This window comes from Suncus etruscus, chromosome 15, assembly GCF_024139225.1.
Source record: "Suncus etruscus isolate mSunEtr1 chromosome 15, mSunEtr1.pri.cur, whole genome shotgun sequence".
NCBI lineage: Eukaryota > Metazoa > Chordata > Mammalia > Eulipotyphla > Soricidae > Suncus > Suncus etruscus.
Window position 1 is genome coordinate 16,034,728 of NC_064862.1, and position 27,899 is coordinate 16,062,626.

Genomic DNA, 27,899 nt, shown 5'->3' on the forward strand with positions numbered 1-27,899 from the left:
CTGGAGCAGTTTAGGATACACATAGGTTTCACATCTCGAGAACTAAACAATGTGTTAATGAGGCTTCCCTATGTGGGAGGCTACCCTATGTAGTATTGTCTGCTGCATCTTAAGTATTGAAGTTCCTTTCCTAAAAAGAAACTATCAGTGTGGGTTTTATTTGGCATAGATTTAATTGATGAGGAGGAGAAAGAGAAGGAAGAAGAAGAAAGGGGAGAAGAAAATAAGTAGGGAGAAGAGAGAGTGAAAGAGAGAGGAAGAAAATGTTAATTTTTCCAAACATATTCGATGAGTAGGTCCTCTAATATAAGTCTGTGGTTCGCAGTTGACTGGTTCAGTGGTCTGAATGGTCATATGCTTCAGGTCCAAATAGAGGACATAAGCCAGAGAATAAGGGTATACTGGGGGTGTTTTATAAAGACATTTTCATAATGCAAACTGAATATGGTATCTCATATAACTGAGTACCGAGGTGTCAAATTAGGGTGCCCACCCTTTTGTCCAAGAATCCCTGTGGATAGAGAAGCTGAGAAGTTATTTTATACCTAGAATAATTAAGGCACTAAAACATACTGTAAGGAAACGCTGCCGCTGGAGTCTCTGGCTTCCAATCATATTCTTCACCAGTATGAGCTACCTAAGACATTATTATAGGCCTTTGTAGTAAAAGGCTGATTACATACCTGTTCACTAAACCTTTGTTTCCATTGTTGCTGGTTTCTTTATGGTATAATGGATAGTAGAGGCTTTGTGTTTTTTCCCTTCCATTTGTTTTTGAACACTTCTCCCCAATAAATGCTGACAACTACAGTGCTTGAAGTTTCTACACTATTAGACCACTGTATTTGTTCTTAGAGTATTATATGTATATATGGTATATATTAAATGTAGTGCCATTTGTTTACCTCCGTTTCCACTTGTTTGGGCAGTGGTGTTTCCTTCTTGAAGATGGCTTTAGTCTCAATTTCATGAAGTATTTTGTCTATATTTTCTTCTATTTACCTTCTAGTTTTAGGTCTGATATCAAGCTCTTTTATCTATTTTGACTTGAACTTTTTCATGGTGTTAGAGGTCTGAGTTCACTTTTTTGCATATGGCTGACCAGTTGTTCCCAGGACCACTTCTTGAAGAGGCATTCCTTGCCCCACTTGCATTTTTGTCCCTTTATCAAAGATTAATTGATTTTATGATTGGGGTGCATTTTCTGAATACCCAGCTCTATCCCATTGACTTGAAGGTCTGTCTTTATTCTAATATCATGCTGTTTTGATAATTATTCCTTTGTAATACAATTTAAAGTTGGAAAGAATGATGCCTCCTATCTCTTTTTACTAATGGCTGTTTTAAAAACTTTCGGGGAGATTGTTATTTGAAATAAATTTCAAGAATGTTTGAACCATTTCTTTAAAGAATATCTTGAGTTTCCTTAGAGAGATTGCGTTAAATCTTTATAATGCTTCTGGGAATATTGCCATTTTAATAAAGTTGATCCTCCCAATGCATGAGCAGGGTATAGGTCTCCATTTCCTTGTGTCCTCTTTTCTTTTTCCTTGAAGCAGTGTCTTGAAGTTTTCTATGTATAGATCCTTCACCTCTTTAGTTATGTTGGTATTTGAGTTTCTGTTTTACTATTGTGATTGGGATATTTAAATGTCTATTTCTTCCCTATCATTATTTTTTTAATAATTTTTATTATGACCAACGTGAATTACAAATATTTCTCAGTAATACTTGAGGTACATAGTGGCATTGAATCAGGGGTATTCCCACCACCAGTGTTGTCCTCCCTCAACCCCAGGTCGCAGTATCCTTCTCCTTTGCCCTCCCTCCCCAGGCTGCTAGGATAACTGGTCTCCTCTGTATATAGTTTGTTGAAGATTGGCTATCGATTATGTTGTCATTGACTTTGGGTTTGTTGTTTAAGACTGATCATTTTTTATTTCTACTCAATGTTCATATGACTGTTTGGTTCAGGTACCATCCATTTTCCCCCCTTCAATTTATGAGGTGGAACAAAGTGATTCAAGTTATGTGGTTTTGTATGAAAAAAAAAAGAAAGAAAAAACAACAAACAAAAATACCCTAGAAATACTGGGGGGATTCAATTTATGGGGCGGAACAAGATGGTTCAAGTTATGTGGTTCTGTTTCAAAAAAAAAAAAAAAGAAAAGAAAGAAACAAAAAAATAATAAAAAACAACAAAGAAAAATACCTCAGAAATACTGGGGGGATTCCATCTATAGGTTATAAATATCAATTTAAGGGAGGCCTGACCCTCGTAGGATAGGTCTGAGCTCTTAAGAAATATTTTAATTGGGCTCCCTGTGTGTGACACCAGGCGGGGGAAATCCGCGAAAGTACACCGGCCCAGTGGGGCCCAACTGTGAAAAACTGTGAGTGTGACCTGTCTATGTCTGTCTACTGTCCTCTTGCGTGAAACTCTTGCAAATGGGGCAAAAAGAGGCTCCAGCAGAGCACGGCCGCTCCACTTCGCTATGCGGCCGTGCACTCTTTCTAAGGAAAGAACTCCATTGCAACAAGAAGGAAAAATCACACTAAGAACGGCGCTATATCACAGAAGCAAACATTTCTCTCTGGACTGTCTTCTCTGTTGCATGCTCAGGCCTAAGATTTGACCCAGTGTGAGGCTTCATCTACGGAGGACTCCCCTCCCTTAGAGGCAAGTCAGCCCATCCAGAAAGGGAGGAGCCAGAGGAGTGTGCTGCCTGCATCATATAGACAATGAATACCACCACAACATGTAGAAAAACCCACAATACAAGTGTGACAATGGGGAAACAACGCAGGCCAGCATCAGACATAGAGAATGAAGATGACAATTCTGAGGACCAGATAATGACCAACCAACTAATCAACCTCTCAGATAAGGACTTTAGACTAGCAATATGGAAGATGCTCAACGGACTCCAAGAAACCATGGATCGAGTTGAACAGAACACTAATAAGAACCAAGAAAATATGAAGACAGAAATCACAAAACTCCAAACTGAAATAACATGTCAACTAACAGGACTGAAAAAGTCAGTAAACGAAGTGAATGACAAAATGGATAAACTCTGGGACAGGGTATCAGAAGCTGAGAATAGACTTGGTGCTGTGGAAGATGAGATACATAACAATTCCATACAGCAGGAGAGATTGGACAAAAAACTTAAAGCAAATAAGCAGACAATGGAAAAATTAGTCAAAGAATGGGAACAGATGGAAATAGAAGTCTATGATAAGATCAACAGAAACAACTTAAGAATCATTGGAGTCCCAGAGACCCAGGAAGAAACTTTCCAGGAAGAATCAACGGTCAAGAACATCATTAAAGAGAAACTTCCAGAGCTAAAGAATATATGTGATCAAATCCTGCATGCCCGAAGAGTACCAACCAAAAGAGACCCCAGAAAAACCACTCCAAGACACATCCTAGTCACAATGACAAATCCCACAGATAGAGACAGAATTCTGAAAACAGCAAGATCAAAAGGGGAAATCACGTTCAAGCAAGCTTCCCTGAGATTTACAGCAGACCTGTCACCAGAAACACTCAATGCCAGAAAGCAGTGGTGGGATATTGTGACAAGACCGAATGAAATGAATGCTTCACCCAGAATACTATACCCAGCAAAACTCACTTTCCGATTTGACTGAAGAATACATGGTTTCACAGACAAAAAACAGCTCAGAAACTTCACAGACACAAAACCAGTCTTAAGAGAAAAACTGAAAGACCTAATCTAAGACAAGACTACCCAAAAGACACACCAAATTTCGAAATAAAGATGGCGTTAAATCCCAGGACAATTCTTTCCCTAAACATCAATGGACTAAATGCACCAGTTAAGAGACACAGAGTGGCTAAATGGATCAAAAAACTCAATCCAACCTTCTGCTGCCTACAAGAAACGCACCTGAATAGTCAGAACAAACATAGACTCTAAATAAAAGGCTGGAGAAATATTATCCAAGCAAACAACACCCATAAAAAAGCTGGAGTGGCCATACTAATATCAGATAATGCAAACTTTATACTCAGGAAGGTTGTAAGGGACAAAGATGGACATTTTATATTAATCAAGGGGTACGTAGAGCAGGAAGAATTCACTCTCCTAAACATATATGCACCGAATGAGGGGCCAGCAAAATATTTAATACAACTGTTGACAAATCTGAAAAATAATGTCAACAACAACACAATAATTGTGGGGGACCTTTACACGGCTTTGTCAACACTGGATAGGTCAACCAGACTGAAACCCAACAAGAATATACTAGACCTGAGGAGAGAAATGGAAGAAAGAGGCCTAGTGGATATATATAGGACACTCCATCCCCAGAAACCTGGATACACATTCTTCTCCAATGTACATGGGACATTCTCCAGGATAGACTACATGCTGGCACATAAAACATACCTCCATAAGATCAAGAGGATAGAAATTTTGCAGACTACCTTCGCTGTCCACAAGGCTCTGAAATTATGTGTGAACTCCAAAGGGACTCAGAAGAAACACTTTAACACCTGGAAATTAAACAGCCTCATGCTCAATAACCAGTGGGTCTGAGATGAAATCAGGAGGAAATAAAAAGGTTCCTGGAAACAAATGACAATAAAGACACAAACTCTCAGAACTTATGGGACACAGCAAAAGCAGTACTGAGAGGAAAATTTATAGCTTTGCAAGCACACATCAGGAAGGAAGAAGGAGCTTACCTGAGTAGCTTAATGACACAGCTAATAGAACTAGAAAATGCTCAACAAAAGGACCCAAGAATAGGAAGACAGAAGGAAATAACAAAGCTGAGAGCAGAAATCAACGAAGTGGAAACTCAAAAAACAATCCGAAAGATCAACGAAAGCAGAAGTTGGTTCTTTGAAAAAATAAACAAGATTGATAGACCACTGGCATACCTAACAAAGAAAGAGAGAGAGAGAAACTTGATAACTCGTATCAGGAATGAAAAAGGAGAGATCACTACTGATATGACAGAGATTCAAAGGGTAATCAGAAACTACTTTGAAAAACTCTACGCCACTAAAAATGAGAACCTGGAAGAAATGGATAAATTCTTGGACTCATAATCTTCCACGGTTGAAGGAAGAGGATGTAGCATATCTAAACACCCCCATCACCATGGATGAAATTAAAACAGTAATCAAATGTCTGCCGAAAAACAAAAGCCCAGGTCCAGATGGATTCACTAATGAATTCTATCAAACTTTCCAAGAGGAACTACTGCCAATCTTGGCAAGACTCTTTCATGAAATTGAACAAACAGAAACACTTCCAAATAGCTTTTATGAAGCCAACATCACCTTGATACCTAAACCAAACAGAGACGCTACCAAAAAAGAAAATTACAGACCAATATCACTGATGAATGCAGATGCAAATATCCTTAACAAAATCCTGGCAAATAGGATTCAATGCCTCGTTAAAAAGATCATCCACTACGATCAAGTAGGTTTCATCCCAGGAATGCAAGGCTGGTTTAACATCCGTAAATCTATCAACATAATACACAGCAACAGTTATCAAAACAGCATGGTATTGGAATAAGGATAGGTCCTCAGATCAGTGTAATAGGCTTGAATACTCAGAAAATGTTCCCCAGACATACAACCACCTAATTTTTGATAAAGGAGCAGGAAATCCTAAATGGAGCAGGGAAAGCCTCTTCAACAAGTGGTGTTGGCACAATTGGATAGCCACTTGCAAAAAATTGAACTTAGACCCCCAGCTAACATCATGTACGAAGGTAAAATCCAAATGGATTAAAGACCTCGATATCAGCCCCAAAACCATAAGATATATAGAACAGCACATAGGCAAAACACTCCAGGACATTACAGGCATCTTCAAGGAGGAAACTGCACTCTCCAAGCAGGTGAAAGCAGAGATTAACAGATGGGAATATATTAAGCTGAGAAGCTTCTGCACCTCAAAGGAAATAGTGCCCAGGATACAAGAGCCCCCCACTGAGTGGGAGAAACTATTCACCGAATACCCATCAGATAAGGGGCTAATCTCCAAAATATACAAGGCACTGACAGAACTTTACAAGAAAAAAACATCTAACCTCATCAAAAAATGGGGAGAAGAAATGAACAGACACTTTGACAAAGAAGAAATACACATGGCCAAAAGACACATGAAAAAATGTTCCACATCACTAATCATCAGGGAGATGCAAATAAAAACAACGATGAGATACCACTTCACACCCCAGAGAATGGCACACATCACAAAGAATGAGAATCAACAGTGTTGGCGGGGATGTGGAGAGAAAGGAACTCTTATCCACTGCTGTTGGGAATGCCGTCTAGTTCAACCTTTATGGAAAGCAATATGGAGATTCCTCCAAAAACTGGAAATCGAGCTCCCATACGATCCAGCTATACCACTCCTAGGAATATACCCTAGGAACACAAAAATACAATACAAAACCCCCTTCCTTACACCTATATTCATTGCAGCACTATTTACCATAGCAAGACTCTGGAAACAACCAAGATGCCCTTCAACAGACGAATGGCTAAAGAAACAGTGGTACATATACACAATGGAATATTATGCAGCTGTCAGGAGAGATGAAGTCATAAATTTTCCTATACATGGATGTACACGGAATCTATTATGCTGAGTGAAATAAGTCAGAGAGAGAGAGAAAAACGCAGAATGGTCTCACTCATCTATGGGTTTTAAGAAAAATGAAAGACTCCCTTGTAATAATAATTTTCAGACACAAAAGAGAAAAGAGCTGGAAGTTCCAGCTCACCTCAGGAAGCTCACCACAAAGAGTGATGAGTTTAGTTAGGGAAATAACTACATTTTGAACTGTCCTAATAATGAGAATGTATGAGGAAAATGGAGAGCCTGTCTAGAGTACAGGCGGGGGTCGGGTGGGGCGAAGGGAGACTTGGGACATTGGTGATGGGAATGTTGCACTGGTGATGGGTGGTGTTCTTTACATGACTGAAACCCAAACACAATCATGTATGTAATTAAGGTGTTTAAATAAATTAAAAAAATAAATATCTATTTAAAAAGAAGAAAGGGGAAAAGGAGAAAAACGACAAAAATTTCAAAAAACAAAAACTTACAACAAAAACAAAATAAACAAAACCAAAAAAGAAACAAAAATCAAACAAAAGATCAAAACCAGCAACGACAAAAAAGCACCACAGCAACAAATACAACAACCAAACAATACCCATGAGAATGAAAGAAAAAGCAAAGAAAAGAAAAGAGGTCTGGTATGGCAAGTTTTGTTTTTTTTTTGTTTTTGTTTTTTCGTAGTCACAGTAAATATTGGGGAAATTAGAAAGGAAATTCTCTTGGCCTAAAAGACACAGGGTTTCTGCGCTGTTGAAACATACTTTCATGGGAATAACTACAGGCTCCATACACTTTCTTTTTCACACCCCAAGGGCTTTTTATGGTGCTAGAAAACTCTCGGCTCAGTTGTGGATGATAGAATCAGGCTTCTAACTAGTGAGTTTGGAATTTGCATAAGCCTAGGATGAAGCCTAGGAGAGTGTCTTTCTTTGTGGTTCCCTATAATTATTTTTGTATAAGAAGGTCATTGATTATTGTATGTTAATTTTGTAACCTGCCAATTTACTGTACAAACTTATTGTTTTAAGGAGCTTTTGGGTAGAATCTTTAGGATTTTCTAAATACCGTATTTTTCATTGTATTTGAGCTGTGAGAGCTTGACTTCATCCTTTCCTTTCTGGATACATTTTTCTGGATATATTTTTCTTGCCTAATTTCTAAGGCAAGTACTTCTGGTACTATGTTAAATAGGAGTGGTGAGTGGGAGCTGTTTTCTCTTGTGCATATTTTAGAGGACAGGCTTTCAGTCTTTCTCCATTAAGTAAAATATTTGCCATGGGCTTGAGATAATCTCAACATAATCAAGAAATATATGATCTCATGTCACATATTTTCTTTACTCACAGGTATACAGTTAAAGTAACACCACCACATTCTGTTACAATACATGTCCACACTTCCAAACCAGATGTGTTCATCAAGCTGATGATCCTGGAAAATGAAGAAATCATTGTGAGCACCATTGGAAAAGGCCAAGCTTTACTCCCAGCTATTAATTTCTTGTGGGGTGAAAAAGATTTGAGCTCCCAATGTAAGTGTGATATATGTGTAACTTCGTAGACTTATGAATATATTTTCATTTTATATTTCATTGTCACTATGGTTTGAGTAATATGGTTTAAGTTGGTGTCTATGATATTGCTAGAGATAGTGTTCTCATCTCAGTTGAAACCAAACCAAAATTACCAAAATCTTATGGACCAATATCTTATGTTACTTCATTATCTTCCCATCTGATGCCTGCACCACTTCCTTGTCTGGCATTCTCAAATTAGGGCCAAAGGTTTGTCATCACTTATTTTTTCTATCTTCTTTTTTGCTTATTCATAAACCACAAATAAATTACACTTCTAGTACTTTCATCCTTTCATGTTCTTCCATCCATCTGAGTTGTAGCAGACTTCAAAATTTCACCTTTCCTTATGGGTAATACAGTATTCTGTTATGGATATATGCTAAGTTATTTTTATTCTTTTCCACTCATTGGACATTGGCTTTTTTATACTCAGGTTATTGGACTATATACACAAACATGAAAACATGCATTTGAAAAGATAAATTTCCATGTTAGCTTAATGCAGCATTTAATATAATGTCCAGTATATGCCAGTGGCCAGTGACTTTTAAAATGTTTTCAGTAAGACAACAAACCTAGTAAAAACTTTAGTCTGTAAAACTTGTTATCAGGGCAAAATGTTTGCTCAAACTAATGCACTGTGTGCACTCCTTTCAAAATAATATCTGAAGACAAATAGAATTAAGATTATACTTGAGGGGTTGGAGCAATAGCATAGCAGATAGGGCATTTGCCTTGCATGTGGCTGACCTGGGTTTGATTACCAGCATCCCATAGGGTCCCCCAAGACTGTCAGGAGTTATTTCTGAGCACAGGTCCAGGAGTAACACCTGAGCTCCACCAGGTGTGGCCCCAAAACTAAAAAAAATTTTTAACTTGAAATATATTTTTATAGTTTGTATTTTTAGATTTGTGAATGCCAAATAATATTTTATTACTCAAAGCAACTTTAATTTTTTCCAATTTATTATTTTTAGAAATGTTTCTATATTTACAAAACTTTATTAGTTTCAACATAATATTCACAAGTGATTTTATTAAAGTTTATTTCTGGACAATAGAGATGTACTATTTATGAAAAATAGCTATATACTCAATTATTTTAAATACTACAGAAACTTTTTTAAGTTTATTATTTGACCTTCAAAAGTTACTATATTCTCTTTTTATTTTGCCTTTGTTTTTAGACATCCCCTGGCTCTGCTCAGGAATCACTGCTGGTAGAGTTTGAGTATAGTAAGAGGTGACAGACATTATAAATCCCTGTTGACTGCCTGCAGACAAGCTCCTGCCTGCTGTACAATCTTATATTATAAGCACACTAAAAGTATTTTCAAGGGATGTATTCCTTTGTTTAAAATTAAGTTTAAATAATTCCAATGACTATATTTTACAAATATCATTTAAGCACTCTGTATTTTAATTTAAAAGTGACAGTTTAATCTTTCAAATGTGTCTGAAATACAGGATTTCTGGATAATTCTACATATATACTGAATATCTTGGAATACTAATTTTTAAATAGTAATTTTATTTAAATAAAATTTATTTAAATTTAAATTTTATTTTAAATTTTATTTAAATATTATTGATCAGACTTTCAGATTAGTTACTTCTTTATCATAGAATAAACTTTTGAATTCATCATTATGCCTTATAGCTCTTTAAAATATTTAACCTACTTTATTAGTGTTGTGTTCTCTTTTGTTTTGTTTTATTTGGGGCCACATCTAAAGCAATAGTGAAGGTTTATTTCTGATGCTATGCACAGGTGTTGGAATAACTGGTTTTCAACCTATTCAGGATATTTCTTCTTTGCATGTGCTTGTTTCATCTGTTGTGTGGAGAACCTCTAAACTGGCCTACCCTACCTGTTCTTCACCCATGAAGTAGTTCTACTCTTCCTAATAATACCTTGGATCAAATAGATTTCTTCCAATTTTGGTCCCACAGCTTGCTAATCTGCTTGCCAGTGCTGTTTGCCTGCTTGCAGGTAGCTTGTAGTGGAAGTTCCCAAGCCTGTTTTATCTCCTAAACCTGATGTCATTTATATCCTGTGTCAGCGTTGTTTCCAGACCTGCATTCCCAATGTTATGAGGATTATGAGATTCCTCTACATCTGGTGCCATGAACAAGGATGGGTGAGATATTTCCTGGGTGAATTTCATGGTTACTCAAGTGGATAATTCCACGTTGGGTAAAGAATCTAGTTCTTGGTTGGCTCAAGGCTACGATAATATCTTAAGTTTTGCTAGAGGTACCTTGGCCCCTCTTCAATTATTTTGTCACCTCCTTTTTTAGAACAATTGCCATAATTTATGCAGGAGTCATAATTTGTATACTAGTAACTCTGCTATTGCTACAAGTAGGTGTTATGTTTATGTACTGTGTACTACAGGATGCAGAGGACAAACCTTCCAAAATTCTTCTACTTCAGAAAATAAAAGCACCTTCCCATAGTGACACATACTCAAGCCAAAAGTCCTAAAGCTATTAACTCACTGCCTGCCATTGGCACTAAGCCAGAGTAATCACCAATTGCTGAGATTAATATACTTGAAACAAATAGCGAAAATGAGCCACCCACAGGCTCTTCAGATGCTGAGACAAAATGTGACTCTGAATGATAATTCTCCACTCCTCCACACCACAACTCATTGGAGAGGGACAGAAATCTGCTTATGATGCTCACTCCCATAATGAAGACAACTGATCCCCAGCTTATGTCAGCATGAACATGGGGACTTTCAGCTGATTTTAAAAAGCCTGTTCAGAGTATGGGCTGATTTCAGTGTGTGTTTTTTTATTGAATTTCTTACTCCCTGGAGTGAAGGTGAGATTTTCACCCCCAGGATTTTCATACAGTGGCTAAGAAATACCTAAATAGTTCTCAATATACACAGTGGAGATTGTTGTTTTCTGACTAAGTTTAAACCAAGCTTCACACTTTAGGTCATGCTGGAAGAATGATCTCTGGAATTCAATTGTCATATGAACTTTTGATAGGGGAATCGGATGATACAGACCCCAACAGGCAGGCACTTTTACCCCATGCTATTTTAAAACTGATCCATGAGATTGTGTGCATGGGAGAAAATTGATATAAATACAGAATTTAAAGGTAGCTTTACAAAAATTTTCAGGCAACTTCAGAGCTTTTTGAAGACTTAATAGGAAAATTAATGGTCACTAACAAGAGTCAGATTAGGGGTAAGAAATTTTAGCAGTATCTGATAAAAATGTTAGCTTTTAAGAATGATAATGAGGATTGCCAGGAAATCTTATCCCCTCTTAGAGAAAAAATGAGAATGTTATGAGATTTATGCAGGCTTGTAGAATTGTTGGGTCAATAGAACCTAAGGCTCATGTTAATGTTTGTATGAATGCTTCGGCAGTCTATTATGTATGAAGGCAAATTCAGAGGAACCAGAATTGATCAGACTATTGTTTTTGTTTTGGGGTCACACCCAGTGATGCTCAGGGGTCACTCCTGGCTTTGCACTAATAAATTGCTCCTGGAAGGCTCAGGGGACCATATGGAATGCTGGGGATAGAACCTATGTCTGTCCTGGGTTGGCCACTTGCAAGGTGAATACCCTACCACTGTGCTATTACTCCAGTCCTGGACCAAGCTATTTTTATAGAGGATACAGAGGCCAACTCAATCCCATCTCTCAAAGCCAATCACATGGACTTGGTCCGAGATGTGGTAAAGGATACCACTGGGCAAGAAACTGTTTTTCATCTTCTTATTATGTCTTGAGAAAATTGGAAGAGTTCAAACCCCAGCTCCATGATGAGTATAGGTCAGATATTTTTTTGTGGTTAAATGGGATATTTCTGCAGATACTTCAGATTTCTCCTGGGAGTTGTCCCCTCATGGCTGAGATTTTACCAACCAGTCTTGGGAAACTGGTTGAGGGACCAATCCCAGGTCCCACACAATCAGGGAACATTGTTATCAGTAATTCTGCTTCTCATCCAGGGCCAAGAGAGCTATGTTCAATAGACTCATTGCAAGCTGCTACTAAAGGAAGATGTGCCTAGATACCCCTGCCCTGAGACTATGATCATAACACAAGCCCAGTTTTCTTACAATTTAAAATCTGGCATAAAGGTGCCAATTTTTCAAGGCACTGTAGGCATGCTAATGGGGAGAAGCAGCCTGACTATCAAAGATGTTCATGTCCACCTGGGAATTATAGATTCTGATCATGTTGGAGAAATAATTGTTTTTTGTTTACTAACAGTTGGACTTTTACAAAAGGGGAAAATGTGGCTCAAATTTTACTTCTTTTAGTTATGTCAGGCTGCTCTCTAATCACCCAAGGATAGGAAGATTTTAAGTACAAACCCCCATTCCTCTGTTAACCCTTTAATAGTTTTTACTGCTAAAATTACACTTAAAGTGTAAAACTTAACAGTTCTTACTGCTAAGATTAAGAAGAGCACCCAATGTTAACCCTTGAGATTAATGGCAAGAAATTTAAAGACATGCTTGACACAGGCATAGAGATCTCTGTGATATCTCTACAATAATGGCCGCATAATTGGACCTTGCAAGATATACCTAATTACCTGGAGGGAATAGGTGGTTTTTGATTTTGTGGTCTGTCTAACAAATAACAAGGTGGCTGAAAGGTGTTGTCAACAGATGGCTTTAAAATAACCACAGAAAAAAATCAAACTATTCCCCCATTTCAATATTTGCACTATGTTTTGAAATGTATCTCGGGGCGGGGGGAAAAAAAGAAATGTATCTCAGTATACACCAGAAAATCTCTATCAGAAAAATCTCAGAACCTTTTCTGTTTGTTTGTTTGTTTGTTTGTTTTGGAGGGGGCACACCAGCGATGCTCAGGGGTTACTCCTGGCTATGCTCTCAGAAATCGCTCCTGGCTTGGGGGACCATATTGGATGCCAGGGGATCAAACTGTGGTCCGTTCTAGGCTAGCACATACAAGGCAGGCTCCCTACAGTTTACGCCACTGCTCCAGCCCCTAGAACTCTTAATGATTTTCAAAAACATTTAGATGACATAAATTAGATCCATCCTTCCCTTGGAATGTAAAACTTTGAGCTTACCAATTTATTCTACTCTCTTGAAGGAAATTTAGCTTTACTTAGCCCCAGCCATTTAACTCCTGCAGCTCAAAAGAAATTGATTTTTCTTATAGACCAGCTTCAAAAGTTCTATCTTTCTGGGTTCACACCTGGAGATAGTTTGGTTGCTGATCTTTGCAACTGCACCCCCAAGTCCCCAGTGCCATATTAGCTCAACAGTCTGGATTATTGGAATGTATCTATTTACACCACACACACACAGCATGCACATTTATGCCATACTTAAAGTTAATTACTGCAATTATAATCAAATCAATACAAAGAGCCATTTATTAAATTTTGTCACTGATGTTATGGTTCTGCAAATTCCAAAAAATGAAGTAGAATCCATACTGCCCCTCAGTGACTGTCTTTAAAGAACTTTAGCCAACTTCTCAGGAGAAATCTCTTTATTCCTATGGAAAAACCTGGAATTTCTTCAGAAGGATGCATTTTGTAATCTATTCTGTAATCCATTCCTCCCCCCATACCTGACAACCTGTGCTTTATGAAATCAATAAGAGGAAGTTATTAGAGTAACTGGTTTTCAACCTATTTCTTCTTTACATGGACTTTTCCTATCTGGGTAGGAATAACCTCTGGGTTGGCCCCATACCCCTATTTGTTCTCCACCCACGGAGTGGTCCTATCTTCCCAATAAAAGACTTGGGTTAGAGAGATTTCTTCTGGTTTGACCCCACAGCTGGCCTGTCTTCCTGCTAGTGCTCTTTTTGCCTGCTCGTAGATAGCTTGTGGTGGAAGTTTCCCAAGTCTGGTGTAGATTATTTCCTGTGTCAGTATTGCTTACAGACCTGCATTTCTCAATCTTCCTGGGATTAGGATATGAAGCTTCTTCTACACTCAGGGATTATTTCTTGTAGTATTTGGAGGACTGTGTACAGTGTCAGAGATTGAACCCAGCTTGGCCATACCCAATGGAAGTGTCACAGCCTCTATACTATCTCTTTGACCCATGTCATTTTCATCTTTTTGTTTTTCCCTATTAAAAAAGTCCAATGTTCATTTTATTTCATTGAGTGAATGCTCAATTCACATTTTAAGTCTTGTTTCTAAGATTATCTTAATTTATTAAATTATATACAGTGCAGAATATTATGATCAAACTATATCAAGCCATAAAATTTAAAATTTTAGTTAAATAATTATGAATTATAAAGATATTCATGACTGAGTCTTAGGCATACAATGTTTCAATACCAATCTCTTCATCAATATCCATTTTTCTTCACTAGTGTTCAAATATACCTCCCACATCCAAGGAAACACATTTTCTTTACTCTCTCCCTTCCATTAGGCATTGTGTTTTATAATATTGTTACTGATTGAATATGTTGCATGTCACTTTACTTCCTTTTCATACTTAGTTCTGGTTCAGAGTGACTTCTTCCTTCTTTAATTTTTATAATGGTCGCATCCCTGACCTTTCCCTACCTTCTACCCAGTGACAAGTGTTCCTACTAAGAACTAGTTTTCCTCTTCTTTATTTTTATTAACTTTAAAACCACAAATCTTTATATATGGTGTTTTTGTTTGTTTGTTTGTTTGTTTTGTTTTTTTTGTTTTGTTTTTGGGTCACACCCGGCAGAGTTCTGGGGTTACTCCTGGCTCTGCACTCAGAAATCACTCCTGGCAGGCTTAGGGGACCATATGGGATGCCAAGATTTGAACCACCATTCTTCTGCATGCAAGGCAAACACCCTGCCTCCTTGCTATCTCTCTGCCCTCCTATATATGGTGTTTTTAAAGTTAGATGTAATTTTTATTTTTTAATTTTTCTCCTGAATATTGAAAATTGATGAATTTTTATGTTTTAAATAATAAATAATTCAGTGAATTTTAACTATTAATTTTAAAATAAAATTTGGTGAATTATTTTAAATTCTATTTTATATTTTGATAATTTTTTTGATATTTCCCTGTGACCTGACTTAGTTTTATTAGTAGTTTACTGAAGTTTATAAAAAATATAATTTATAAAATTTAGAAGTAAATGGCTTAATGTCTAAACACATACTAATATTAAGATAAGCATTATTGATTTTGACAAATAAACACCTCAACCATTTTATTTACATTTTATTTTGGAATTAATATGTAAGGTTCTATTAAAGCATGTTAATATTCACTTTCCTTTTAAGATATAGACATTTATTTCTAATATTTTATCTTGACTTATTTTATTTATATTATATAAATTTAATAAGTTTTCTGATATTGCCACTGATGTTTTTATTTCCACTAATTTGCCTGTGCATTTTGTTTATTCAAAGTTTTTTAAAACTTTTTTCTTTGGGTTAGGCAAAATGTACAGCAGGCAAGGTGTTTGCCTTGCATGCACCTGACCTGGTTTCAAAACTCAGCATGATTTATGGTTCACGACCTGTGTGCATAGTCAGAAGCAAGTTCTGTGTACCATTAGATATGGCCCCCAAAATGAAAAAAAGTTCTGTCTTACAATAAGTATTTTTGACTCAATTAAATATACTATTCTTTAAAATGGTACAAAATAATTCATTCATACTTATTTTGATAAAATATTATTTTCTGAATCCTAATTCACTTGAATTGATACTATTTTCTAGTGGACTTTGCATTACAATTTATTTACTCTTTTTTTTTTTTTGGCTGTTGTGTCATACCAAGCAGTGCTCAGAGGGTTACTCCTGGTTCTATGCTCAGAAATTGCTCCTGGCAGGCTCGGGGGACCATATGAGATGCAGGGATTTGAAATACTGACCTCTGTATGCAAGGCAATCACCTTACCTCTGTGCTATCTCTCCAGCACCACATTTGAACCACTGTCTATACTGGGCTGGCTGCATGCAAGGGAAACACCCTATCACTATGATATCTCTTTGGCCCCATACTTCTATACTTATTTAGAAATGCTATTTAGGGGCTGGAGCAGTGGCACAAGTGGTAAGGCATCTGCCTTGCCCGTGCTAGCCTAGGATGGACCACAGTTCAACCCCCCAGTGTCCCATATAGTCTCTCAAGCCAGGAGCAATTTCTGAGCACATAGCCAAGAGTAGCCCCTGACTAGCACCAGGTGTACCTCGCCCCAAAAAAACCAAAAACAATTTAGTTCAAAAAATATATTTAGTTCACATTTCTATTTTGTGATTTTTTTTATCTTTTCTTTCCTTTATTTTATTTTGGTTTCTGGGCTGAGCTGTGCTCAGGGGTTATCTTGGCTTTGTGCTCATAAATCATTTCTGGCAGATTAGAGGGACCATATGGGATACTGAGAATTGAACTCTCATCAGCTGTGTGCAAGGTAAACACCCTATGACTATGTTGTGTTTTTTTTTTAATTTTTATTTTGATCATATTGACTTACATATCTGTCACAGTAGTATTTTAGGTACATATTAACATTGAATCAGGGTAATACCCATCACCAAATTTGTCCTCCCCCCACCCCCATTCCCTTCTTGCAACCCATATCCTCCACTATCACCCCCCGGGCTGCTAGAGTAGGTGGTCCCCTCTTTGTCTAGCTTGCTATTAGTGATCATATTATATCTGTTTGGTCCTGGTTCCCTCCCTTGTTTCCCTCTGTTTGAGAGGCAGAGCTAGATAGTTAGAGTTATGTGGTTTTGTTTAAAGGAAAGAAAAGTAATAGAATGGGTTAAAAAAAAGAAAGAAAGAAATCAAATAAGCTGAAAATGGGCAGAGTCCTTCTAGAGGCTTTCATGTTTTTTTTATTCAAATATTCTTTACTCCATTTCTACATTTTTTTTACAAACATGTGAAGGCATTTAAGGTAGTTTATTTTTCCTGGTATAAATTTCTCTTTTCCTTCTAAAGATGACTTCTATTCATTATTTTCATGTATCTAGGTTTTAGTTTGATTTTAAAACTTTAATGGGCTTCTATATGTACCTTCCATTTTTCTTCTCTAATATCTGGTTGTACAAATTTTAGTCTTTTCAAAATATTATATTTAATATCTGTTTTCTGAACTGTCAAATTGCTCATGATTCTATTGTGCTTTACTCTGTGACAAAATATCTTGAGATGTGGGCATGGGGAAGAATCTCAGAAAATAGAAAAATTATCTCCTAGATTATTACCTTCTTCCAAGAATCAGAATACTGGATAACTAAAAACAGTTGTTATATATATTTGAACAGAATTGTAATTTACATTTGATTTGCATGTGTTTCTTAAATGTATATTGTACAAATTAATAAAAGGCAGCATATTTTAATCTTTGTCCCCTGTAAAAGGTAATTTTATTATGCTTATAATAAAACAATAAATAAAAATTTAACAATTAAAATGAAATTTGGTACTGGAGAGATAGTGCAAGGGTTAAGGCAAATGCATCTATCTCTCCTAGTTTGAACCCCTAGGATTTTGTATGTTCCCTCCTGAGTTTAGAGACTTAATAGCTCCAGAGCACTGCTGCATGTTGGTTAAAAGGAAATGGATGATTCTTTAAAAATCAAAGCAAAAATAAAGTAAAAATGCTTTATTTATGTGATAACACATTGGTGTCAAATGTCAAACAAATGCACTCACTGGTAATTTAATTATCTCTGAATATTTTAGGAATTGTTGAGTTGTATATTCTTTTTTTTTTTTTTTTTTTTTTTGGTTTTTGGGCCACACCCTGTGACGCTCAGGGGTTACTCCTGGCTATGCGCTCAGAAGTTGCTCCTGGCTTCTTGGGGGACCATATGGGACGCCAGGGGATCGAACCGTGGTCCGTCCTAGGCTAGCGAAGGCAAGGCAGGCACCTTACCTCCAGCGCCACCGCCCGGCCCCGAGTTGTATATTCTTTAGTATCAGTGATAGTTGCACTTATGTGTTGCTTTATGCAAGTCATATACGATTATAATTTTTTAAGGAATATTTCCAGGAAGTCAGTAATGTAACTTATTTTATTTCATTATAGCAAATTACATTTGTCTCTTTTTTGAGTGCTTTATAAAGAAACAACACAATCATAATTATCAATAACTTTATGTTTATAGATTTTAACTTAGACTTAATATTTCATTTATCCAGCTAGCAAGCAACTTATTTCAATTTATCCTTCAACCAAGAAAGAACCAGAATACTCTAAAAAGAAATCTGCTATTGTAAGTCAGAAAATTCCTAAGAATAGACCTGGAAGTGTGATAGTAGACTCTGTCTTGGACGAGGAGAACATATATGTGCCCTTTACAGAAGAAAATACTAGCACACAACAGCAGGTACTTTCATGTATTAAAAAATATTGTTCTAAAACTCAAATAGATGAAAAGTTAATGATAAATAATATCAATAATTAATATGAAGAAAGTATGTTTTTCCTTTTGAAAAGGTCATAAACAGTCTTTTAGGATACACACAACATAATATCAGGAGTTAATGGTTTGGAAAACAACATTGGGCTTCTGTCTCTAAATAAGGAATGACATTTCCTTCCACCCATGTCAGGAAGCATAAGAAGCACTAGGACAATGGGGATATAACTCTATTATCTGCAGCCTTGCATTTCTTCACCTCTTTACGCACTCTCTTTGAGCATAGAAAGACATCCTAACTTTTATCTCTCAGTCACACATCAGAACCTGACCACATTTAATGAGGGAAGATTGTAGCCATGAAGATACAACTAGTATTATCTAGCTATATAGCATCTATGATAAGAACTTTAGAGAGCAATTTTAAGGATGTTCAAGGAACTCAAAGAAAAAATAAAATGAAATGACAATAAAATACAAAAGGATGGGGCTGGAGTGGTGGTGCAAGCCAAAAGGCATCTGCCTTGCATGCGTTAGCCTAGGAAGGACCAAGGTTCGATCCCCCAGTGTCTCATATGGTCCCCCAAGCCAGGGGTAATTTTTGAGTGCATAGCCAGGTGTAACCTCTGAGCATCAATGTGTGTGGCTCAAAAACCAAAACAAAAATAAACAAGAAAGAAATGTACAAGAGGATGTAAGAGCAGAAATGAGAAAACTTATAATAGAAATGACAGAACTGAAAAAAATGGGTAAACATGATTAAATAAAACTCACTACATAGACTCAAAACTACCTTTACAGGAAGAGCTAAAGGGATGGATACTTTAAGAAAAATATATTCCACAAACACATCAGACTCTTGAAGAAATATGGCACAAAAATCCTATGATGTTAATTTCTTTCAATGTCAATGACTAAATGCATTAACTAAGAGACACAAAGTGGCAGGATGGGTTAGAAATTTGAACCCAACATTCTGCTGCTGGGAAGAAGTACATTTCAATTGTCAGAGAAAACACAGACTTAAGTCAAAGGTTTGAAGATGACCTTCAATCAAACAACTCCCTCAGAAAGATGGGAAGCAATAATGGTATCAGATGAATAGATTTCAGGCTTTAAAAGGTTATGAAACAGGGAAGTTCATTCTTTAGTGATCAAGAGATATACATATCTTGGAGAACTCACATTTTTAAACATATATCCACCTAATAAAAGACCAGAAAAATATTTTAAAATAACTGCTAATAGTCTTGTAGAAAGATATTGACAAAAACAGAATAGAAGATGGAGACGTCAGCACCACTCTGTCACTTTATGATAAACCAACTAGTTTTAATCTCAGTAGGGAAATACTTGCTTTGAAGGAAGATCTTAAAGAGAAATCTAGTAGATATATATTAGATTTTATTCTCAAAAGACCTAACAGACATTATATTGCAATGCATATGGAACATTGTCCAATATAGATAACATGTTGAGACACAAAACCTGCCTACACAAAGTCGAGGATGGAAATCATAGCAACTATCTTCTCAGACCATCATGCACTGAAAGTAGAAGTTACCAAAAAAAGTAGAAAAATAACTCAAACATCCAAAAATTAAATAACTAAGTAATGGTTAATCAAAGAATGAGTGAGACAACTAAAGTGAAAATCAAGATTCCTGAAACAAAAGAAAATGTGTACAAGGTCTACCCGACCTTTGAGACAAAACAAAAATGGTATTGAGAGGAAAGCTTATAGTTATGCAAGCATTTATCTGGAAGAAAAAATGGCCACAGACATAACTTGACTGCACTCCTTAAGAAACTGGAAAATGACTAATAAAAGAAGACAAAGGCAGGCAGAGAGAAGGAAATAAACTTAGAGCAGAATTTAATAAACTGGAATCCAAAAGCCCAATCCAAAGGATCAATATAATTAAGAGCTTGTTCTTTGAAAAAATAGACAAGATTGATAAGCCACCAGCAAAACTCACAAATAAATAGAGAACCCTAGTAAACCATATTGAATAAGAAATGAAAGTATCAATGTTACAAACTGTACCAAAAAATTCAAAGGAATCATCAGAGATTTTGAGTCTTTACGCCATGAAACCAGGGAACCTAGCGAAATGGATGAATTATTAAACTCTTATAACCACTTTATGCTGAACCAAGAATATAGGGAATACATGAACAGAACTATTGTGTTAAAAGAAATTGAAAAGATAATTGAAAGTCCATTCAAAAACAAGAGGCCAATACCAGATGAATTTATTTTTGGGTTCATTCAAACCTGTGTGGCAGATATCCTGTCAACTTTTTTATAATTTGTTTTTTTGGGTCACACTCAGTGGCACTCAGGAATTACTTTTGGATATGAGATCACGAATCACTCCTATATAGGTTGCCAATGATGGAACTCAGGTCAAGGGTGTGCAGGGAAAAATATCCTATCTACTTTGCTATAACTCAGACCAATACTGCCAATACTTTTCTGGCATTTTTAGAAAGTCAAAGAAACAGAAACACTCCAAAACAGCTTTATGAAGCAAACATAACCATGGTATCAAAATAAATAGGTACCATAAAAAAGAGAATTACAGGCTGATTTCCTCAATAAACATAGATGTAAACATTCTCAAGAAATTACTAGAAAATTGGGGTTGAAACATTAGTGCATGATGGACCATGGTTCGATCCACTGGTGTCCGATGTGGTTTCACAAGCCAGGAGTGATTTCTGAATGCATAGCCAGGAGTAACCCCTGAGCATCACCAGGTGTAGCCCAAAAACCAAAGAACAAAAACAAAGCCAAAAAACTGGAAAATTAATTTCAACAATTCTTCAAAAAGTTGATACACTATGATCAAGTGGGATTAATCCATGTTATGCAAGGATGGTATAATATACATAAATCAATCAACATAGTATACTATATCAATCAAAGGAAAAATAAGAATTATATGATCAAATAAACATATGAAGAGAAAACATTGGACTTCCATTTGTGATAAAATATCTTCAACAAAATGTGAATTGAATTAACTTTAACATAGCCTGGGTCATTTGCCCAATGCTTATTGCAATCATTCTTTTCTTTCTTTTTTTAAAATAATTTTTATTGTGACCAAAGTGAATAACAAACATTCCACAGTAATATTTAAGGTACATAATGACAATGTACCTTAATGTGCCATTACCACAACTAGGGCTATCCTCCTTCCACCTCTTTTCCCAGCATGTGTCCCAGATCTCCCTCCTTTGCCCCCCAGAGTGCTAGTGTAAATATTCCCTTCTGTGTATAGCTTGTTGTAGATAGGGTATCGATTCTGTTATTGACTTTGGGTTTGGTGTTTAAGTCTAATCGTTTTTATTTCCCCTCAATGTTCATATGGCTGTTTGGTCCTAGTACCATTCAGTATGCTTCAAAGAGGGAGAAACATTGAATCTCTTAGGCCAAGGGAATTTCCTTTCTTATGTTTTTCTTAGGCCAAGGGAATTTCCTTTTTTATTTCCCCAATACTTAATGTGCCTATGCAAAAAAAAACAAAAACAAAAACAAAACAAAAAAAACCAGGCGTACAAAACCTTGCCAGACCAGCACTTCTTCCTTTATTTTATTATTTATTTTTCTTTTTATTTTTTCTTCTGTTTTTTCTTTTTCTTTTTCTTTCTTTCTTTCTTTCTTTCTTTCTTTCTTTCTTTCTTTCTTTCTTTCTTTCTTTCTTTCTTTTCTTTCTTTCTTTCTTTCTTTCTTTCTTTCTTTATTTCTTTATTCTTTCTTTATTTCTTTCTTCTTCTTTCTTTCTTTCTTTCTTTCTTTCTTTCTTCTTTCTTTCTTTCTTTCTTTCTTTCTTTCTTCTTTTTCTTTCTTTCTTTCTTTCTTTCTTCTTTCTTTCTTTCTTTCTTTCTTTCTTTCTTTCTTTCTTTCTTTCTTTCTTTTTCTTTCTTTCTTTCTTTCTTTCTTCTTTCTTTCTTTCTTTCTTTCTTTCTTTCTTTCTTTCTTTCTTTCTTCTTTCTTTCTTTCTTTCTTTCTTTCTTTCTTTTCTTTCTTTCTTTCTTTCTTTCTTTCTTTCTTTCTTTCTTTCTTTCTTTCTTTCTTTCTTTCTTTCTTTCTTTTCTTTTCTTTCTTTCTTTCTTTTCTTTCTTTCTTTCTTTCTTTCTTTCTTTCCTTTCTTTCCTTTCTTTCTTTTTCTTCCTTCCTTTCTTTTTCTTTATCTTTCTTTCTCTTTCCTTTTTTCTCTTCTGGTTATTATTTGTTGATTTTTTTTGTTGCTGGGTGCTTTTATTTGGTAGTTATTGAAACCATTCTTAAAGAAGAAAAGTAATGGGGCCAGAGGGATTGCACAGTGGTAGGGCATTTGCTTTGCATGCAGCAGATCCAGGACTGATCTTGGTTTGATTCCCAGCATCCCATATGATTCCCAGAGCCAAGAGCAATTTCTGAATCCATAGCCAGGAGTAACCCCTGAGTGTCACAGGGTTTGGCAAGAAGAAGAAGAAGAGGAGGAGGAGAAGGAGGAGGAAGAGGAGGGAGAAGGGAGGAGGGAGAAGGGAGAAGGGAGGAGGTAAGAGGAAGGAGATAGGAGGAAGATGGGAAAGGGAGGAGGAGGGGAAGGTGAAAGGGAGGGGTAGGAAAAGAGGGGTAAGAGGGGTAAGGGGAAGGATGGAAGGGGGAAGGGAAAGGAGGAAGAAAAGGAGGAGGAAGAAAAAGAAAAGAAGAAGAAAACTAAAAGCTCTTCCCTCTAAATCTGGCACAAGACAAATTTACCCACTCTTTTCACTTCTATTTAATGTTGACTAGAAGTACTTGCTATAGCAATTAGATAAGACAGGAGTACTAAGATCATCTAGATAGGAAGTGAAGAAGTCAAGCTCTCAGTATTTGTGGAAAGCATGATCCGATGTTTATAAACTCCTAAATACAAAAAGTACCTAGAAACAATATATTTGTATAGCGTTTTCCTGCATTTACATCTCTTTTGAGACAAAAGTGAGTTTATGGAGCTGCCCTGTGCAAACATTATTTTACTATTTTTAAATAAATGAAAACATTCTGTTTAAAAATAGTTATACAGTGCCAGAGAGATAGCATGGAGGTAGGGCGTTTGCCTTTCATGCAGAAAGTCGGCATCTCATATGGTCCCTCGTGCCTGCCAGGGGCGATTTCTGAGCCCAGAGCCAGGAGTAACCCCTGAGTGCTGCTGGGTGTGACCCAAAAACCAAAAAAAAAAAAAAAGTTATACATTGCATCAGGTAATCATAGCATTTGTTATAAAAACAGATTTTTTACAATCAAAACTATTTAGAATAAATCATTTTAATTTAATTCATGACTTAATAAACAATATCATGATTCTCATATACATATTTATGTTAACCATAACAAATGGAGGCTTTGAGAAATTCCAGTGTTTACTTGTGAGAAGAAGTTCCTAAGTATTACAATATAAATAGTGTTGACTTCACAACCCCTGCACAAGTTAGACTATTACCATTTTGGAGTTAGGGGGATAGGACCACATCCTTTATGGGATATGGGATAATTATGGAAAGATCTGGAAGCACTAGTAGGAAAACTGCTCTTAAGCTATACATAATACCATCATTACCTCTATAGAAGATTATGGCTCAATTAATATTTAACATAAGTTCAAAGAAAACTAGGGCTAGAGAGATGATATCGTGGATTAGGTGCTTCTCTTGCACATGGCTGACCAAATTTGATTCTGTCACAACATATGGTTCTTCAAACTAGGAATAAGCCCTTAGCACCACTAGATATGTGCCTTTTAAATAGAGAAATATGGGCCAGAGAGATAGCACGGAGATAAGGCCTTTGCCTTGCAAGCAGAAGGACAGTGGTTCAAATCCCATCATCCCATATGGTCCCAAGCCTGCCAGGAGTGATTTCTGAGTGAAGAGCCAGGAGTAACCCCTCAGCACTGCTGGTGTGACCCCCTCAAAAAACAAACAAAAAATAGAGAAATATGTTTATTGCTAATATTTTCTTATACATTTTACTTTACTTCACAGGCTTCTAAGTATATTATACAGTCTGTAGTATTGTATAATAGTTGGCCTCTCACTGAAAGTCAACTGACATTCATTCAAACACTAAAAGATCTAGAGAAAAATGATGCTAAAGGTATGTTACTTGAATATGTTAGTGATAAATTTTATATGTGATGTAAATATTTGATAAAAATTGATAATAACATATAAAGGATACTGTTGCTAACAATTTATATAATACAATCTGTGGCATTTCACATCATGCTAATTTACATGCTTTTAAATTTTTACTGTTTTATTTATAAGCAACAAAAATACACAACTTATTAGACTAGTTTAAAGACATTATGTACATTCATTTAAACATATGTAAAGAAATATACAGGAAACTATTTAATATAAAATCATATTTTTCAAGTTGTTGAAAAAAACCTTAAACTATGTACTTACCACTATTTATATGTAAATAATTTCTAGAGATGAAGACATGTATTTTACATTTTCTTTGTTTTTAGTTTTTCAAATAAAATTTTTCTCATTATTCCTCTTTAAAAGAAAATACTAGTTTTATACTTTAGAAAAGGGAATTTCAAATAGTCTCTATTTCTAAATGCAACATCATATTATACAATATAATAACTGAATCCTAAAAATTAGTATTTTCAATTCATGTTATTTTAAAATGTTAAGCAATTTAGAGCTCTAAGCCAGACGAATGCCCTGAGCCTTGTCTGGTATAAACCCTCCTCCCCTAAAAAGAAAAGAAAAGAAAGAAAGCAAGAAAAGAAAAAGAGGAGAATTTATAAAAATAGCCCTAAAAAACTAGAAAATAATAAATTGCATGAAGCAAGAAGAAAAAAAAAGAATAACAGTTTACTATTGTACCACAGATGCTTACCAATCATACTAGAATATCACCGAAAAGCATCCATATTGGAAGTGAATAGATAGCAGTGATGGTCAAAAAATCTTCTGTATATACTAGTGACATACTGTAAATACTACTTTGAACTTCAGTTATTAGTTTATGACATATGAATGGTAACATAGAATTTATAAAATGTGTACTTATTAAAAATAAAATATAAACCATTTTTCTATATTGCAAGCTTAATCCTATAGGGCTTGGGTTTTGTTATTCTATTATGACCTATATTTAATTTTTATTTCCCCTAGGAATTCAAATGGACAAGCTTGAGGATTCAACTAACTCAGGGAGCCCAGATTCCCATACAATTAACGAGGGTCAAAAGTCTTCAGGATCTTCCAAACTACCCAGGAAAGGCAAAGAAAAATATGTTGAGAAAGAAAAGACACCAAAAGAAAAACAAACCCTTCGCAGTGACCCTCAGGTATAGTCTCTTATTGAAGACATTAACTAATAAACCTAAATTAACACATGTATATTAATTTAATCCTTACTGGCCTATCTGTCCTAAGCATCAGGTTGTGAAGCATTCCATTTCCTTGAAGGAATATTCACTGTACAATTTCTGTAATTTCTTTCCCTTTTTCAGAATCACTAAAGGTTAAGTGAACTTTTGGCATGGAAAATACTATTCTTGAGACATGAGGTGAGGTTAGCCAGTTAGTCAGTGATGGTTTTGGTTTTGGGTTTTGACCCACTTCCAGTAGTACAAAGGACTAACTCCTGACTTTACTCCGGCTGGGCTTGGAGGTCTATATGTGGTTTTGGGGGTGGGGTGGGGGTCAAACATGGGTTAGCCTCGCCTAAGGCAAGCACCCTGCTCTCTGTATTCTCTGTACATTTGTTTCTTGAACTTTAGAAAAAATATTTTAAAGTTAGCTAGTACGTTTATAGTGGGAATCAGGGTAGGTATTGTTCTAGAATTTTCCAAGTAGTGGCAAGTTCTGATTTGAGTCAACAGTTAAAAGCAACTTAAAGTTCAATCCATTAAAATCTGCTATTTCTAAGCATCAAAGTGTGATCAATTATTCTAGAATGGGGAGTATAAAATGGAGGAGACATTTTAAGTCTCAAGGTTCAGATCCATATGATTGCTGAAGGTCATGATTCCAAATTCTGACAAGTAAATTGAGGCCAGAGAGGTAATACAATGGCTAAAATCTTGACTTGAATGTAGCTATGCAGCTGAATGGGGCTCACCCCAGAGTCCCACAAACCCCACCAGGCTGAGCAAAGATTCTTGAGTAAGTCCTGGGTACTGCCAGGTGTGGCTTTAAAACAGGCAAACAAAAAATGTTTATATGGCTAGTCAAATAGACAACGAAGAAAAAGAAACCTTAGAAAAGAAAGCATGATAATTTGTCCTAGATTCTCATAATGGAAAAACTTTCTATTTTCACAAGATTTAACTTGTACAGATTCAACTATCAGAAACATTGTGAAGGAAAGACATTTAGTCTGACCAGCTTGAGAAAGGGCACATCTGAGGGTTCAGTGACAGGCTGCTTTTCTTGGTTTATGTTGTAAGTATAATTGGTAGAGCCCAGCTGAGTGCTTGTCTATATGCCCAAAGAAATTCTTTTCTGGTCCAGAAACAATAGTGGGGGCCAGAGCAATAGAACAGTAGGTAAACTGATTGATTTGCATGCAGCTAATCTGGATCAGTTCATAGCACTGCATAGAATCCCTTGAATCAGGAGTGATCCCTGAACACAGAGCCAAGTAATCACCACTGGATGTGGCCTCAAATCAAAATAGAACTTAAAAAGAAGCAATAGGGTTTGTGTCCAAGAGTAAAAACAGTCTTCCTTCAGGAAACAGAAAGCAAACAACTGCATTTCTTGTGTTCAACCACTAAACATTAGTGGTGGGGAGTGACACTCACATTAGAATTTGGAGACTTAGCATGTTTTCTTTGAAACTGACTTCTTTGACAGAATATGTCAAACCATTTCACAGGAAACTTTTAGCAATAATAGAAAAGGTGTTTAAGTTTGGCTCACCATAGGCCAACTTCTCAAAAACTTAAGAAGCATTGGGAAGAATTTGACTGTCAACAAAGAAGAGTGTTAATCCAACCAACAAATCTCTGAAAGAATAGTGTTCACTTAGAGAACTCTCTTCACAAAAGCTGTCACAATAGAAAGACACACAACTATTAGAAAGTCAAGTCTTTGTGTCTCTTAAATAGAAGCTGAAATTTTGGACATCATTTTGCTTTGGGTGGGGAAAGTGTTCAGGGGATGCTCCTCACTCTGATCAGGAGCAACTTCTGATGGTGCTTCATAATCCATCTATAATGCTCCACTGTTTGGCACTCATTCTATCCTTTTTATCTAGTCAGATTAATCCATCCTTAATGTGAAGAAAAATGTCTCAGTAAAGCAAAATAAATATTTTTATGT

The 27,899-nt window shown here is 36.0% G+C and overlaps 1 protein-coding gene across 1 annotated transcript in view; it reads left to right on the plus strand.

Moving 5' to 3' along the window:
* ADGB (androglobin) overlaps positions 1-27,899 on the plus strand; it is a 162,820-nt gene that overhangs the window by 110,455 nt on the left and 24,466 nt on the right. The window contains exons 28-31 of the mRNA XM_049789313.1: positions 7,976-8,160; positions 18,346-18,533; positions 24,588-24,699; positions 25,743-25,918. Coding sequence (XP_049645270.1) covers positions 7,976-8,160; positions 18,346-18,533; positions 24,588-24,699; positions 25,743-25,918 — 661 coding nt within the window. The remainder of the gene's footprint in view (positions 1-7,975; positions 8,161-18,345; positions 18,534-24,587; positions 24,700-25,742; positions 25,919-27,899) is intronic.